This window comes from Falco biarmicus, chromosome 6 (genome assembly GCF_023638135.1).
Source record: "Falco biarmicus isolate bFalBia1 chromosome 6, bFalBia1.pri, whole genome shotgun sequence".
NCBI lineage: Eukaryota > Metazoa > Chordata > Aves > Falconiformes > Falconidae > Falco > Falco biarmicus.
In genome coordinates, this window is record NC_079293.1 from 12,957,766 (window position 1) to 12,976,307 (window position 18,542).

Genomic DNA, 18,542 nt, shown 5'->3' on the forward strand with positions numbered 1-18,542 from the left:
AGGTGGGATTACTAATTATACTTTGAATGTTTGAGTCTGTTTTCTTGACAGGCCATAGCTTTGTATTTATCTAAATAGCTTCCATCTTCTCAGGTGCTGCATCTCATGTCCAACCCCTACGTCTTTTTCCTTAAACTGTTTGTAAAAACTTTCATTAGTTGGAAACACTCTGGCTGCTTTAGAGCTTTAGGGCAGAGGACTCGTGCCTACCCATATAATATTTTGCTTAACATTTCAAGTTAAGAACCCATCTACAAATGTACCTTCTCTGCTTAGACCATGTCATTTATGTAAGACAGGGGCTGAAGACATTTTCAAACGAACAAGTATGACACTCGTCACAATCCCTTACTTTAAGCGGGATTATAAGGAAACCCTCTCACCTCCCCAACACCTCAGATGTTGGCATGTAAGGTGATGTATCTTGAAGATTAATTTGACAACTTCTGGTCACATTTGGAATTAAATTTGCTCTGCTTCAGGGACCAGTATATTGCCAGTGTTGCGTATGCCATCCAACAAACTACCTCCTGTGACGAGCTGTAACTTAATTTGAATTAAAAAAGAAGAGTCACAGCTGACCGGTCAGTATAGTGGTATCAACCCACTTGATGTCTCATGCAGATTAATGGGCACTGGCAGATGGATGGCAAAGGTTGCCCTGTCAGTGTACTGCGGTCTATGGCAACACTAGTACTTCACAGGACCATCCAGAAGGAAACTATTCTAAGTGCTGTGGGTACCGATTCAGGGTTGTTATGACAGACACAATGCAGTGGGAACGGTAACACAGAGTGTCCAAGCTTTCCATTAAACACAAGCTCATTACACACTTCTGCAGAAAGTCTATTATCTGTTGCAATCATTCTAGGTTTCAAAACAGAGCGTCAATTACCTCACTCTTCTCTCAGCATCCTGACAAGGAAATTACAGTGAGGCAAAACCATTAGAAAATGCATGCAGAGTGACATGCATAACAAAAGGAAATCAACTGTTTAAAAGCTCACAGAGAAACAAACTTAATATTAATCATGCATTCTGGTCACTGAGTTGTGTTAAGCAGAATTGTACAAGGTATATATGCACACAAGCTATAAAGACTCAGAAAAGGGAATATGCAGGTGCTTGCATTCAATTGTGATTCTTGTTTTTGCTCTTTAATGACCATAGTAGTACGTATAACTACATCAAGTTGTTTTGCTCTGAAAGTCTTGTGTAACACATAGAAGTTGCTACTGTTTGAGAAGCTCAATCATACAACCACAGAATCTATTACATTTCCTGTTTATTATATATATTCTCTATGTTTCTTAATTTACAATAGATTGTTACAGTACATTTCTCACTACAAACCCAGTTAATTGTAATTTTACGAAGCAGTGCTGCCACTAATAATTTGCTTTGCATTTCTTTTGCTATGGGGAAAAGAGAGAAATCACATTTACGATACATCACATTTATAATCTCCATGTTAACCATTCCTGTAGGTATCTAAGATATCATAAATGAAAAAGGACCGAGACAGACTGAAAGGTTCTGTAAACATCGCTGGAATTCAAGACAATAAGGAAAAAAAAAATAATCCCACAACAGGATGAAGAGCAGCCTGCCAATGCAAATATAGGATCCAGGCTAGTGTAAACCATTATTGGCTGTATTTGAATACATATGTTTGTACACGGTGGCAGGTAAGTTCTGTTGACACTGAAGTTTAAAACAAAAAACCCCAGATATCTTTTCTAAAAATGAGACTTTATTTAACAGGGTGTAAGCATATTAGTAAACAGGCCTATATGTAAACAATCCAAACCATGTAATGTGTAATTCTGGCAGGAAAACATCTGATTTTTAATGAGGTATATTTTGCTCAGCAGAAGGGCCATGATTACACTTCTAGAGAATAATATCACCTTCTCTCTGAGCTTAAAGTGACAAACTTATACACAGTTAAAGGAAAATATTACCATATACAGAAATTGGATTTTGATTTCTTGTTTTTAACGTAAAGGCACATATAAGATCCTGTCTTTTTTTACTGGTAGGCTTACAATTCCAGTAAGAAATTCCTGGATGTTTAATTCGAAAGGCAACTGCTTTAGCAAAGCCTTTCACTCAGATTCCAGAAGTTTTGTTGTGATTTCTGCAACCCAGAAGTTGTGGTATGTAAACATGTACCCAACATGGGTAGTACAGTGAGCACTTGGTAGCAGTATGTACAAGTGTGTGTTCAATCAGATCAGCTTTCTTCTATTCATAGATGAGTGGTGACAGCTCCAATACAGCTCTTGGTTTGGTGCCCTCCACAAACACCACGGTCAGGAGCATCGCTACCGCAACATCCTCAGCTCTGCTTGGAAATGATACAACTTGGAGGTAAAAAGTTCTCTCATTTGAACTGCTCCAAGAGGTATTCCACCTATTCCATGGAGACCCTCTTCCATCCACATGGATAATGCAGTACCCGAAACTAGCATGTCAACTATCTAGAGAAATCTGAGGTTCTTTAGTACAAACATGAGGCAAACACATTACCATGACAGGGAACAATGAGACCAAAGTATCCACTGCGCTTTACTGTGCAAATACTCTGTGTTATTAAAAACAAACAACTGCAAAAGAACAGGAAGGTGCTCAAAGCAAAACCTCTCATCTGGCCTCCAGTGCATATTCTGAATTCCTTCTGTGTGCTACAGCCCTCTCAGCTGAGAGGTAGTAAGTAGCTGTGTTTCACATCAAAATAAAACAGGTTAACCTCATCCTCCACAGCAAAGAACGTTTTATGGGAGGTAACGCTTGAAACCGGCGTAGCTATTTCAGAAGAGCGGGTGTGTCTGGACAACATCCCCTATAATGGGTTCCTGATGTCAGCCAAGGTTTTTACATGCTCCCACCATATGAATTAATAATTATAATACGAGACACACATTTTACAACAGAGATTAGAAATAAGATAAGGAACTTTCACTATTCATCACATGGTATTTTTCTTTCCTGAGCTACCACGAGTTATGAGGACCTATAAAAAACTTGTTTCCTTAATTTGATAGAAACAGTGAAGTTTAACTATGATGAAATCTTCTTTTCTCTATTGAGAAAAAAAAAAAAAGTCATATTAACATAAAGGATCTCTGGATTGCAGGATTATTCTAAGGTGCATTTGGTCTAATGGACCGAAATTCACTATTATAGTTTTAAAAACCCAGTTAAGTCAGTGGAGTTAATTAATTGATCTAGATCCTCTAAAGTATGACAAGCTGACTCGCTGTTTACAAATGGATGACATTGCTATAGCTTGTCTATAAAGTCTTGAAATAAACCTCCTGTTTCTCTATGAGACGTTAGCATCCTTTAAAACACATACAGAGTAAACAAGTTTCTCTGCTCCCCCTTAAGCAGACGCTGTACATTTCACGGGTAACACTGCCTCACAGTATCAGTTTGCTGATGCATATGCCATCGGTTAATTTTTTTTAATGAAAAAAAGCCCACACATATAAAAATCTTCCAATCACTATTTTATAAGGTCTATTTAAATACCGATTGCATATTTTGTATTTCATACTTCAAGTTGCAATTCTTTGTTGTTTTTTTGTTTGCACGACATATTTTTCTTGAGACCATAATATAAAATCAAAATTATTTGTACTTGAACCATTGGGAAGTACCTGAGGTGCACTATGAACAACCTTGCTGAAGGCCAGCAGGTAACAACTCATTACAAACGGATGAGTCTATGCCCAAGAGCCTAGCAATTCCTTAAATACACTTTCTGAAGACCATGCCTACATTTCCAAAAGTTAGTATCTTTGTTTTCTGCTTCTGGAACTAATCCCTAACTATTTTTGCTGTGCAGAAGGAGGCTTTTGTGGAATCCAGCCAGGTCATACGAGATCAGTTCCCAGGACAACTGGTACCACACTCCAGGCATACGGAGGGACCCCTGTGAAGCTGCAAGTTAAGCACCTCCTCAGACACAGTGACACCTGCCCTTCCTGCTGGCTGGCTCTAGCAGGCTCCCTGCTCAGTGTGCAGCATCTCAGACAGGCTCTGGAGGTGTTCACAGAGGTCCCATTCATCACTCTCCAAACATGTCTACTACTTTTCACTGGCTGTATGGGACAAGCGATTATTTTACTCTGCCAGTCCAGATGTGTATTACTGCATACAGCAAAACCCTGGAGCTGGCAATGTGGGCTACAGCCAAGTGAGAAATACAATAAGGAACATCTGCCATTCAACATCAAATGCATATTATGACTTGGGCATACGTGCACACAGCATGCTACTTGGATGGGCTCAGCCACATGCGCATGTAACGCGCCTCTGCAAGAAGTCTTCTGTGCTACATCCTTTAAGGCAGAAAATAAGCTGGCATATGGAAGGATACTTTCCGATTTGCTCAGAGATTTGAATTTCTTTTTGCTGTTGGCACAAAACAACACGCACAGGCACAACTGGGAAAGGCACAAAGAGTATTTGTAAGTGTGCTTCTCTCACGGGACTACCTCTTACTCAGACTGTGCAAAGGAGGCAAGACAAATTTTTGATTTTCTTTCTTTAGGAGTATAATTTCATATACCTTTTGATGTATCAGAGAAGTAAACGCCTCTCACTTAGCTTACCTTTTACTAATCAAAAAAGAGTATTGAGCATATCAGTAAAATAAGCGGAAATCCTGCGTACATGGGGCACTACTTTTACTTAAGCATAAGGCATGAAAAAGCAGCTTTATTTTTTTTCAAGCATAGCTATCATCTTTACTATTGATGCTCACTAGCTGGAAATGAAGCCTAGTACAACGTTCCGCTTGCCAGAAGCATCTGAAACTAGCCACCACAATACATCATCATTGAACAATCTGGCACTGACGTTGAAGTTGACTGTTTACAGTGATCTGAATATTTAGGTAATGATGAAGTCAGTGTCGTAAGATTCTAAGCCTTTTATTGTTTTCCTTGATCCTTTATTCTTGTTCTTCTCATCCTGAGCTCATCACATTTTTCAAGCTTCTGTCAGGGGTTTGCGCTTATCAATATTAGTAAGTCTTTATTCTTCTCATAGCTTTAGGATCCACACATCTTCAGCTTTGCTCTCATGTTCTTCATTCCAGTCTGACTTGCTCTGACTCCAGAGCAGACCAAACTAACAAAAGATAATAAAGAACTACCTACAGATAAACTGCAAATTATGTATTACCCACCCACAAAATGTTATTCATTGATAAATTCTTTTTCCCTTTTATTCTGTTCTCTTCCTTTTACTCTCTGGGAGGCTGACTGTACAGTAGAGCACAGCTACAAGGAGCCTGGATCCCTTGACGCTAATTTTGCAGTGAAAGGCAGTTGAGTAAAACGAGAGTCCTATACTGTCCAAACATATTGCAATGCACAAATTACTGTTTGGGGTCCAGTGAAAAGCCGATTACACAAACTGATTTGTGAAAACAGATTGCTTCATAGTAAGAGGAATTCACGTGATCATATTTCAGTTTTCACTGCTTCTTAAAGAATATTTGCCTTCAGATTTTCCTCCCCTCTGTTGTCTCAGGATCAGAGCTGAGAGCACTCAGACTTGGAGATAGAATTTTGTTTCTAAAATAAGATGGGTCTCTCAACATGGAACAGGACCTAAATAGTTACATTAGAGTGCTGGCACAGTTTTTCTTCCTCATTAACGTATTTTGGAGAAAAAAAATTAATAACTGCTACAGTAGTCTAGATATCTGTCAGCTTTAGGTATCTGTCAGTAATTAACTTTATCACTTATTAGAAGAAAATGCACTCATTAGGAGTTTTTAATTGGTAAAATCCACACATTTACTATGGGTTAATATTTAGATCTAGTCTGGAAAAAACATAAGTACAGTTTTAAAAGTTAATCATTAGGAAGCTAGATAGGAAATCCTGGCTTATTTAATGATCATTAGCAAGTGTGTGAAGATTTCAAGATACAATTCATGGGAACATTTTTTGGAATTCCTACCTTGAATTCCACGTTCTCCTGGGGGCCCTGGCAAACCATCCTTTCCTGGTGGCCCTGGTAACCCGTCTTTTCCTGGAGGCCCTGGTTTTCCATGAGCTTGGGAGGCAAGCATTGCAGCAGGCAGCTTCAGCTGGGATGCAAACTGAGCCATCCTTTCTTCATTAACAACATTTACAAAGGACAGAAGAAAAAGCGGGTAAGAAATCTGCTATCAAAATACAGGAAAATAAACAAATCCCAAAGCCCTAGCTGAAGTAGGTTTCTGGAAGTAAGGTGTTTAATTCTTCTAAACGTCAAGGTATTAAATATTCCTACAAGTACTGAGGTGCTCAGTTCCAACTCAGTATTTACCTTTTGAAATAATCTGAACGAGTTTGTACTGAAGTTTCTGTTACTATTCTCTTTTACAAATACTTGAAATGACTTCTGACTCCTGTTCATGGAAGTACTTAAAATACATGAACATAGAATAATTAGTACTTAACACTCCTATGAAGTGCATATGAACCTTATATGTTTGCAACTCATATTAACTCATTTTAATGAGTTATAAGTCATTATATGAGTTTGTAACTCATATTAAGTTGCAAAGTAGAGCTTAAATACCGTGAACAGTTCTTGGAATACTGAAACCCTGAAAACAGTTGTGAGAAAACCTGTAAGTGGGCAGTAAAAATTACTAATTGCAGAGATTTCAGCATGAATCGTTCATGCTGGTGGAATAAAGTACACTTGTTAACATTTCAGTGTTCCTTAGAGGTAGACAAAATAGGTGCTAACCTTGAGTCAGTCTCATTTATACTGGATTAAAAAACTTAACGAAGCATTCCACATTTTAGCAGGTATTTACTCTGGCGGAGTTTTAAGATTTAAGAAAAGATTCAGAGTAAAGAGGAGTGGGCTTCAAACAAAAAATAAGCAAGGTGATAGAAAATAGGCACAGCGAAACAAAGCCAAAAATAGAAGATCTGTGGGAACACTAGTGACATGTAGAAAATGGAATAGCTATAAAGACAAAGCCTAATATACCGTGTAGGCAGGACACCTTTAATACTTTCTTCTTATGAACAGACTAAATACTTGTTACCATTCCATTTGAATGGGAAAAGGAGGTAACTTCAGCCAACAAACTGCTCCTGAAATACATAGCAGATTGAATTCCCGAGGGGTAGCAGTCTGGGGAAGGGTGAAAATACACAGAATGATAGCCATATAAAATGAAAATGTGCCTGACCAGTTTAAAAAAATCCCAAGCTTTTTGTGATTTCTTTTATCCCTAAAAGACAAGAGGTTTTGTATCCACAAATATTAATGACAAAAGAGCTAAGCATATTGCAGACATAAAAAATGCACTTTGCAAAGGAAGAGAAGCTACTGTTAAGAGGTGTTGGAGCAGAAGCTTGTTTCAGACACCTACCTGAGTCACAGCTTTTCAACCCTGACTAAGAAAACGTTGGGGAAGAAAAATATTTCCTTTTCAGAGTAAGGACACACCTAAGAAAGCTCACATAATACAAAGGCCTCGGCTGAATCTGGCACTTGCCTAAAACTGCCAGAAGATGGTGGTCTGAAAGGGAGCTCTGGCGCTCAGCAGGGATGTTTGCTTAAAATGCACAGCAGTTTAGACCTGCATGACAGAGTTGTCAAGTCTTTCTCTCATTTAGATAGTCATCCACTAAACGGCCAAATTAGTTAGATATTTCTGTTGTCTCTACTTAATAATTTTTTAATGTTTTAATGATACATTGTAGATACATATGTATCTGCAATAATTTGACACATGTATTTACAATGTTACATACATATGTTTGCTATTACGGTTTGGTGCAAACTACCTTTTAATGCTAATATTTTACATAAGGAAATACCCATTAACTGATGCTATAATTTGTAATTGTTTGAACATAAGTATAACAACAATTAACTATAACTGTTAAATAACAGTTAAACACAGCTACAGCAACAAGGCAGCTGCTAAGTCCAATATCTTAGACGACATGTAAAGAAATACATATAAAGGCTGTAGGAGTGTAAAACATTTAGCACAGAATTTAAGATTTACATTTTTTTGTAATACCTCATTTTCTTACCTTCAAAAACCTTAAGAACCTCTTGTCTGATATATTTTTTTATTTCTTCAAGTGGAACTGTATCAGCCTGATGAGGAAAAAGAAAGGCGACATATGTATCAGAACAAAATACAGAGGGCACGTTATGATGCTACAAAAACAAAAATATTGCTGAAATTAGCATGAAAAATGTAAAGCTTTCACCAAAAATTAAATATTTTAATATATTCGTGTTATTTCCTTAACTGAAAAGACCACTTTATTGCAAATACGTTACAATATTATAAAGGCCACAAAGACCATGAAGTGGAAGAGGTACGCCCAACCGTCAAGAGGATCAGCATGCTATAGAAATCAATTTGCTTAAGGCTGTAAGGATGCCCAGTGATACCATTAGCCTTTACTTGCCCTCCGCATAGCATCTGCCAACTTCTCATCCCTTCTAACTGCTTCGAAGCACCGCTGACTAACGAGAACTGCATCACAGGACCAGTAACTGGAAAAGATTTTTAGAGCTTTACCCCATCTGAATGAAGGTAAAAAGAACCCATTACATGGATGGGCGCTGGTGTGCACATGGAGACAGACCAAGATACCCACAACTGACAGGCAGCATTTCATTGTCTTTTTAAACACTGATTTCACTTTTACTGAGAATCACGTGATCTGCCTCCTTTGCTTTCTCAGTTGCCAAGACTTACACTTCAGCTCTTAAGCTTACGAAACAACTTGAAATTTAATGGTACTGAGTAGCCACATTGATTTGTCAGGAGCTAAAGAAATAAGTAATTAAAGTTTATCCATAGTACATGTTTAAAAAAACCCACCAAAACCAACTGCTTGACCACCTGGGTATATTTTTTTCCACCTCTTAACTAAACACTTCAATTATCTCTGAGATAGCGTAGTTTTTCTGATACTGTGGTATTGCTCTGTTGAATTTCCACCACTTGGCACATGTCACCTCCCTGTCATCTGAGTTCACAAGCAACCAAGGGAAACTTGTATTTACTTACTGGAAATCCTGGGGGGCCTGGTGAACCTGGGGGACCTTGATGACCTGGTGATCCTGGATAGCCTCTGTCTCCTGGTGGCCCAGTAGGACCCATATCCCCCTTTTCTCCTGATGGACCAGGTTTCCCTCGTTCGCCTTGTGGACCTTTGTCCCCTGGAATACCCTGATCTCCCTATGTAAAATAAAAGCAGAAAGAAAACTGTTACACACACTCTTAACAAACAAGGAAAAGTCACCCAAGGACGCTAAAGTGAAAATTCTTCCCTGTTCAGAAACAGATTTTATGAGTCATGCTGGGAAGCTGATTTTACAGGCTAACCCTTGTCTCTGAAAACACAGCAAGTAATGTTTTGTCTTCTTACACTTTTAATATTGAAATGAATGACAAAAAAGAAAAAAATAGCTTGGCTTTGTAACCCATTTTTCAAGGACAGAACTTGGGTGCAGAAAGCTTATAGCCTTTATACAAGGACCTAGAAATGTCAAATTAAGGCATAGGTAGAATTTAGGTGCTCAAATTCCACCAGGCACAAGCCATCAGGCTTTTTTTTCTGTAACTTTCCCTAGAAGCCTAATATTTTATTTCTGCATTTACACAAAATTTCAGTTAATCAAAGAAACAAAAAATAGACAAATCCATTTATAATGAGTGAATTCCTTGCAAACAAAATAAATTAAAGGTCAATGGCCAGCAACAGCTTCAATTGTGGCTGAGATGACATTGAAATTACATGTTTTATTTGTGAGGAATTAAATCTTTTAGAGTGACTTAATGTAACAGCTATTAGTTCACTGAACTACAGCTGTGGAGCAGAGTGCCACAAGTCACACACTCGGATTGTTAACGAACAGCTGGCAGTTCTTAAGGGTCACTGACTGCCCTTGCTGCACCACTAAAGCTCATGTTAGGCTCCACCATAAGCAGCAACCACCACCAAGAGATGACTGCATCATTACTAGACGAATCCAGAATCAAATTTATGAAGGGTGAACCAATGGAATTAATTGCATTCTTAATTTACAGCAAGTGCTGGTAAACTCTATTCAGATCTGAAACGTCATTAACTGATAAAGCAATAGAAGCGTAGTTATATTCCTAAGTCATATTTACATGACATATAAATACTGAAAAAGAAAGAAAGACAGGTAAGGATGCAAGCAGGACGTCGTATCACATTTTTATCATCTATCTGTCCTCCAATCTGTATGATTTTCAGTGAGGTAGAGTTTATTACTGACGATAACTAAGCTTCACTACGAAGACCGCTGTAACTTGTGATGTTTTATTGCATTAGCTGAAACTAAAAACTTCCCATGGGCTGCAGTTTAGGAATGGACTGCTCCAGTGTGGGTCTCCCATGGGACACAGATCCTGCCTAAAAACCTGCTCCCGTGTGGGCTTCTCTCCATGGGCTGGAGGTCCTGCCAGGAGCCTGCTCCAGTGTGGGCTCTCCATGGGCTGCAGCTTCCTTCAGGGCACATCCACCTGCTCCAGCATGGGGTCCTCCACAAGCTGCAGGCAGATGTCTGCTCCACCATGGTCCTCCACGGGCTGTAGGGGACAGCCTGCCTCACCACAGTCTTCTCCACAGGCTGCAGGAGAATCTCTGCTCTGGTGCCTGAAGCACCTTCTCCCCTCCTTCACTGACTTTTGTGTCTGCAGAGCTGTTTTCCTCGAGTTTTCTCACTCCCCTCTCCCAGCTACGCAGCATTTTTTACCCTTTCTATCACACAGGCAGTACAATGTCACTCGTAGGCTTAGCTCTGGCCAGCAGCAGGTACACCTTGGAGCTGGCTGGAATTGGCTCCCTCCGACATGGGGGTAGCTCCTGGTACGTCTTCACAGAGGCCACCCCTGCAGCCCCCATTGCCAAAACCTTGTGCCATGTAAACCCAACACAATCTGTGCAACTGCTAACATGACCACATAGTCAGGGCAGTCAGTGTGACATGGAAACAAGCTCAGTGTGATTACATTCATCGTGTTTCTCTTAAAAGACCTATCCTGCCAATACTGCAGACACCTATTTCCAGTTTTAATTTCTCAGCAATAATACTTCGGGCAAAACTCTAAATACGCAGCATATGAATAATTTCCAGCAAACACATAGCTAATTCAGCTATTCAGTAGTAAAAAAGGACAAGAAACGAAGTGATATCCAAAAGACACTTGTAACCCTTGTTGAAGACTCTCAAATTTTCAACAGTCAACGAGAGCAGGAAAGGGAGAGTATGTGCATTGGGGGAACTGGAAAGACTGATGTTCTGATGGAAGAGGCATACTTTTTCAGGTTTCTATAAACTTTAGGATTTATAGGGAAAAGTGTTCTGTCCTGCATACAGCTATTGTATCAGGACATGTATGGCAACACCATGAGAAATTCAGGGCAGAGGAAGGAGTCTGACTGCGAAGCAGAACTTTTGCAGTCTGCAGGAGAGAGGCTCTTTCCTGGCATTAACAAAATTTTTGCATCCAACCTCCATCTCTTACTTCACTCATAGCAATCTGAAACATTAAAAAATTGAAGAACAACTCCTGTTCTACCATGTTATTGCAAAACTTGAAATGGGTACAGACGAGACTTTCTGGAGATTGAAGTCCAGCATAGGGAGCTACTGAACACACCGTTTTGTCCGATAGTGCTTTCAAATGAGACCACACAGACATGCATGCACCCACATATATGAAAAAAGCTGTCTGAAGATTACTATACTTACAAGAAGCCTTCATTAAAAAATTACTGAAGGTGTAAATATTCATATATAATTTCTCATTTTTATAATCCTGCAGAGCAGGTATAGATAGCTCTTCTATTAGAAATAAAGAAAAATGAAGGTTTCTCTAAGACCATGTGGTGCTATGACAGTGTGAAGCTGATCCTGGAATTGCTTTTCTAAACAATTCCCATCTTACAGGCTGCCAATGTATAGGAGGCTGATCAAATACTACAGCCACTTTTCAAACAAGTGGTTTTTTTAACTGCCTCCAGTGTTTTCTTTGTGTTTGGAAGAATCTCCTTGTAAAAATTCATAAAACTAGGTCGTATCTTCTCCCAGATTCCTCTTCTAACTCTCCTTCATTACAAATTGTACAAAACACAAGGTTGGACATCTGCATTTTGTGATCTCTGCCTACGGTGCTGATTTATAAAGTCCTCCTCCTTTCTAATGTTCTCCCATCTCTTGCGTTTAATCTTGCACTAAATTCTGTGCAGAAGGAATTATTATTTTGCCTGGGTTTCTACATGCTCTAGTCCAGCGCGCTCCCAGTCTGTGATCAAGGTGTGCAGATAACAGCAATAAATGAGCCAGCCACCAGCACTTGTTGAAATGACTTGAAAGGCGTAATTCTGACTGGTATAAACCACCTATTTTCAACTGGGTTATCACGCAGTTTATGAACTGATAATAACAGCAATGTTTAGTGAAAGATTGTATAAGCTTATTTCAGCCCAGGGGATTTCTTCCTTCTTAAAGCAGATTCTACAAGGATATACTTATATTAGACATGAAAACCTAAAGAGTTTTATTCTGCTCTTCCTATTTTGCTGTTTCTCTTTTCTGATATTGCAACATCTGGTCTCAAACTGAAGGAGTACACAGTACGGCAGTAATAATAATGGCTGCAAGGAAACCTTGACAGTGTTATTTTCTGTAATCACTGCAATCTCTCACAGATGCAGGTCTGTAGTACTTGATCCAGAGGAAAAAAGAAAAAAAAAAGTCAACTTCAACTTCCTCACTGATCTCTTATCCAAGATACAGACTTCTACTGTGTATTTTGCTGTTATTTCTTAGGCACATATCCCCTTGTTTTCAATAAACCTTCTCTTTTCCTGCAGAATTGTAAGAAACAACTGACAGCTTTCTGAAAACCATTCAGACACTGCACTGGGCATATTTATAACTAACTTTCCTGTTATAAAAGGCTGTGCGAGATTTTGATGGTCACTTGAGACAAAAATACTTCTGGAAATTTATTTTTTTTTAACATGTATTTTCTGGTCAGCAGATTAGAGAAGCGATTGTCCCCCTGCACTTGGCACTGGTGAGGCTGCACCTCAAATCCTGTGTTCAGTTTTGGGCCCCTCACCACAAGAGGGACATTGAGGTGCTGGAGCGTGTCCAGAGACGGGCAACGGAGCTGGGGAAGGGTCTGGAGCACAAGTGTTATGAGGAGCGGCTGTGGGAGCTGGGGTGGTTTAGTCTGGAGAAAAGGAGGCTCAGGGGGGAACTTAATGCTCTCTACATCTACCTGAAAGGGGGCTGTAGGCAGGTGGGTGTCAGTCTCTTTCCCCAAGTAACAGGTGACAGGACAAGAGGAAACGGCCTCAAGTTGCACCAGGGGAGGCTTAGATTGGATATTAGGAAAAATTTCTTCACAGAAAGGGTGGTCAAGCATTGGAACAGGCTGCCCAAGACATAGTGGAATCACTGTGCCTGTAGGTATTTAAAAAACACGTAGATGTGGTGCCTGATGACATGGTTTAATGGTGGACTTGAAGTTCTGGGTTAATGGTTCAACTTGATGATCTCAAAAGTCTTTTTGATACCTAAATGATTCTATGATTCTTTGATACTATATAGTTCTTTTATTTATATTTATGCATTTATTTATTTCACTCGAGCTAGACTGTGACACATTTGCAAGCGATCCCAGAAGTGAGAGCAGATTCAGGCACCTGTGACTTCTCTCAGCGCAAGCCGTATTTACATCTACAGCTACTCATACATGTGTGTATGTATGTACTCTTGTCACCGATGAGACTGGAATAAATGCACCCTCTTCTTTTACCCTGAAGCTTCCCAAGTTTCACTCCAATGAAGCAAGCTAAAGCTGTGTCTCTGTTTCTCACACACTTTTTCAACATCCTTCTTCCTGTCAGTATGTTTCAAGGTCAAGGCCTTACAGGTCCAGGCTCCTCTTCTGGTTGTATGCGCACTGTACTATTTGCAGGGGATAGGTTGTGATAGCAGGGATAGTAAGATAGGTATCTATTCAGATAGGTTGACACTGAGAAGGTGAGGCTGAGCAGTGTAAGGCAGTACACAGTATGTAAATAATGTGGTAAAAAACCCAAACAAGTATGAGGTAAAATAAGAAGGGTCTTGTATTTTATCTATGTCCTTAAAAGGCAGGAAAAAACACTGCAAACTTAATTCTTCTAAGGGACAATTACTGTAATAATGGTTAAAACCTCATGTCTCTTCAGTGTCATAAAGCAGCATTTAATTTTCCAGATTACACAGGGAGGTGCTTTTATGATTCATCAAATAAACGTGGTATCAATTGGATTAGGACATCAGGGCTTTAGCAACGTTATAACAGGAGCAGAGTATGTGCTAGGATTTCCTTTGCTGTAGTAAAATAAAGATCATCTCTCACCTCCTGTAATGATTCCTATCCACCACAATCTTGGTACCACAAACAGAACTGTCTAAATATTTTGGGAAGCAGTAAGGTACTGCATTGGCATTCCTGCTGCTTAAGTGTAACAAGCTTGTTTTATATAAAACACGATTTGTGTTTGCGACGTACAAAGATCCCAGGTATGACGATGGAGCAAGCTTTATAGCTCTTGCAAAGTCTGACAGTACGACAACAGGATTACCTACTATCCAATTTTCAACCTACTGATCAGTTTACACTGTCCAGACCAACTGTGTCAGAAAGTCTATAACGTGTTTTTCTTCTAGATGCAGAAGCCAATTAAATTCTAATTCCTTGAAGCAGTGTCTAGGACTAAACCTCTTAGTTGTTTACAAGCCTGCTTGAAATCTACAGATAATTAATCTCTTGGTTTTGCACTGGTGAGGTGCTTAGATGCTTAGTAAAAAGAAAAAAAGTTATTAAAACAAGGGACTTACACGTTCTCCTTTGGGTCCTCGGTCTCCTGGTCTCCCCACAGCACCCTGAAAAATTGTTTTTGAAAAAAGATAAACATGTCACTTAAAGGCTTTTTTGTGTAGTTATCCATTAGCAGAACTGAAAGCAACTGTCTCGAATTAACAGTTACGGTATCTGTGAAGAATAAAATACACTAGTATGCAAAATCATGTTTTCCTACCGGAGGACCTGGCAATCCATCTTTTCCATTGATTCCCTGTAACAAAAAACAAAACACAAAACATTTTTTTAACAAATATGCCTATATTTATGTTTTAAAAATATATAGGGTAAAGCTCAATGTGCAGTGCTGGCATTATTACATATTCTGAAGCTGCAGAGGCAGCAGTTTGTGTGGTTACAATACAGAAATACAAATACTTTTGAGACACATGAAATAACAGAGCTCATGGTGATACTGAGCTGCAAGCACATTAAATCTGAGCTGAGAGCAGAGAAAAAAAATATCTTTGGCATCAAGATGCACATTAACTTTAATGAGCACACTTTAAATGACAAGTTGTATGGAAATTCTGCAAATGTGGAACGTGGACCTGTACATGCACTCTTCCAGTCCCAGCTTAGTCATTATACAGCCACAGGAAAGATTTCTCTTATTCCAGATATTAACCCTGATGCCCCATTATCCTTCTGCTGTTACAGCAACTATGCCTTAATAGTAAGTGGCCAGATCCATTCTTTGGTCCTTAGGACTTGTGGCACTGCACAGTTTCAGCCTCCTGGGCTAAACATATTTCCTTCCCAAAAGAAGGTGGTCTCACTCATACCACCTGCTGGAAGCCGTCCCAGGCCCACATTTATCCCCCAGCATGGAATGCGGTAATCATCTGAGAATGCTAGCTGGTGTGGGCCAAAATAATGTCAGAGAATATGTTAACAATTGTACAATGCCAGATAATTGCAAGATAAATACTCTGGCACTGTTTAATTTACTAGGATATACACGGATCTGTAAATGGAGCAAAGTCACTGCTATTTCACTGAGTGAGGAGGAAGGACTTGCATGAGCAAAGGCATAGGAATATTTCCTTCCTTCTCACATTGCAAAGTGGAGTTTTGCACAGATTAGGCGCCTTGGGCCAATTTGCTGCTGAAGTTACAGAAATTCTCTTCTTTCAAGACAGAAGCATAAAGTGGACAAACTGAAATGGTCTGCTTCTCATGCCTGTCCCCAAAACGCCAAGCTCTGGGGGAGATACTGAGTTCTGTGCTATCCTAGCTGAACACTTCTAGAATATAAACTAGGTTGTTTTAAAGCAGCTCAGACAGTGCTGACTACACAGCTGTCACACTTCTATTAAATAAAGAGTTCAGGTTAGACATATCCTAAGTGAATAGTAAATGCTTCAGTTGCAGGGTTGCATCATGTGTATATAGAAGAGTTACAAAGTTTATTCAGAGTCACGAAGCACACGCTTCTCTATCTAAATGAAACCAAGAAGGTATTTTGTTCAACCCATCCTTTATAGACTGTGTTGAGTGTCTGGGTTAATATTCCACTGCTGAAAAAATAAGATGGGACCCTTTATGTCAACAGGATCCAAAGGACCCTCCTAAGACCTTTAAGGGCAACATCTCAGTAACACTAACTATTAAAACATCACAATACCAGGAATTCTTGACTGGATGGTTAATATTGAGCACTGTAGCATTAAGTGTTCTTCAGATGTTACCTAGCCTAACAGAAAACAGGATGTAATCTCATTTCTTTTGTAACTTCTGATAAACTAAGACACATCCTTTTGTAATTAATGTAAATATTGAGTATAAAATTGCTTACTGGTTTTCCTTGTGGCCCTTCTGGCCCAGGGAAGCCTATATCTCCTATCGGTCCTCTTTCACCCTAAGAGAGAAGAAAACATGCATATAAATCTGCATGTAAAATCTTGCATTTGGTGTTTGAAATTTTTGTGTATTATCATAAGAATCCAGAACTCAAATCTGTACTTACGGGTTCCCCTGGCATCCCTGGGGACCCGGGAGATCCTGGCTTTCCCTGGAAAAAGAGAACATGACATTCAAATTACTAGGAAGCAAAAAATAATTTTTCTTAGGTCACAAATAAAAGAGGATAAATATTTGAGTGAAATATTCATATTACTGCTCATTACATACTTTAAGAGAAGAAGAAATATTTTACTAGATCTTTTTAAATATTTGTGGCATGTTAATCTGGCTGTTGCGTACAACATAACTCAATCCCCTGGTCTTCTTTACCCTTTCTCTATACTGAGATAATGACATTTACAACACCATGATTTCATTCTTGAGTAGTCATAGTCAGATCAAAGTTTATTACTGTATATGCAAAATCAAGATTTTTTTCCTTCAGGTATGTCCTAGTCCTGATTTTTTTTTAAAGTGAGTTTATTACTGATTTAATGCCTTTTGCAAACTTTCTTCACGATTTTCTTGGGCACTTTTATTGTCATTTTATGTTCGGCCTGCCAGAATTCATAATCCTTTCTCATCTCATCATTTAGATGGTGATTTTAAATGCCTCTAATAAATTATGCCTTGCTTTCAACAACCTATCTGGTTCAGCCCCAACCAAGAATCTATTACCCTGAATCTGCATTTCCCAGAAATATCCTTAGACCAGATCCTCAGCTGCCTTGTACAAGTGAGGGATGTAACACATCAATGCCAGTGACAACTTCAGGAACAACAGGACTGAGGATCTGAGTTGAGGAAATAGGCATTGGTGGTAATTCTTGCAGAATTTCAGCCCAGGTTTCCCTGATAATCTCACTCAGCAGAAAGCCAACGCTAAAATGAGATTTATATTACCAAATGGGAAAAAGGGGCCACTATTCTATCTAGGGAATAATGCCAGGCAAGGTGGACAAATTCTCTTCCAGTAAGATATGTGGATATGTTTCAAAAAATCTTCCTAGACTACTAAACATATTCTCTCTCATGCATCTAATAATTTGTTAATTAAAACTTCTTAGTGTAAAATGTTAAAGCAAATAATTTGAGTGGTTTTTTTTAGAATTAAATGTAATCAACAGAATGTAACTGCATAAATGAGGAAGGGAACTCATTAAATTATTTCATATCCAGCTGGAACAGAGAGCAACAAGAATAAGCCTTGAAACATATCCAGTGGGTACTACACAAAACAAACAATTGTGAACACCCTAACTGGTAACTGCATTATTGATTCACAGCATGAAATATATTTCAGAGTAACAAACTTTGAAACTCTTACAGAGGCTGTACGACTCCGAGAAATACTTCTCTTTTCCCCTTAAGTGTGCAATTTTACTTTGTTTTAGGAGAACATAGCTAAATTAAGCTATTTAAGCTGATGTTCTCTCTTGGAACATACAGTAAATAGACTAAATCAGTGGCTAATGGAAATGGGAGTGCATAGACAAAAGCTTTTCTTTATTTCATGAAACACATTTATAATTTAAAAGCAGCTCCTGAATGTATTGGTAGCTGCCCAAATTTAATAATAAATGTATTTGCATATAAATAACTCCATATTGCCTCCTGAAATATGGATAGATTTTTTTATTAAACTGTGAATACAATCTAAAGAAAAGTTGTCTTCATTTCC

General features: G+C 38.9%; 1 protein-coding gene across 4 annotated transcripts in view; it reads right to left on the bottom strand.

The window, feature by feature from the left end:
* COL19A1 (collagen type XIX alpha 1 chain) overlaps positions 1–18,542 on the bottom strand; it is a 203,154-nt gene that overhangs the window by 9,032 nt on the left and 175,580 nt on the right. For 3 of the 4 annotated variants that reach the window (XM_056343496.1, XM_056343495.1, XM_056343499.1), the window contains 7 exons: positions 16,926–16,970; positions 16,755–16,817; positions 15,135–15,170; positions 14,935–14,979; positions 9,068–9,238; positions 8,073–8,139; positions 5,983–6,138 (listed from right to left, as the gene is read on the bottom strand). In XM_056343496.1, coding sequence (XP_056199471.1) covers positions 5,983–6,138; positions 8,073–8,139; positions 9,068–9,238; positions 14,935–14,979; positions 15,135–15,170; positions 16,755–16,817; positions 16,926–16,970 — 583 coding nt within the window. Of the gene's footprint in view, positions 1–1,268; positions 5,143–5,982; positions 6,139–8,072; positions 8,140–9,067; positions 9,239–14,934; positions 14,980–15,134; positions 15,171–16,754; positions 16,818–16,925; positions 16,971–18,542 lie in introns of those variants that run through there. The other variant, XM_056343497.1, reaches the window with a different exon arrangement.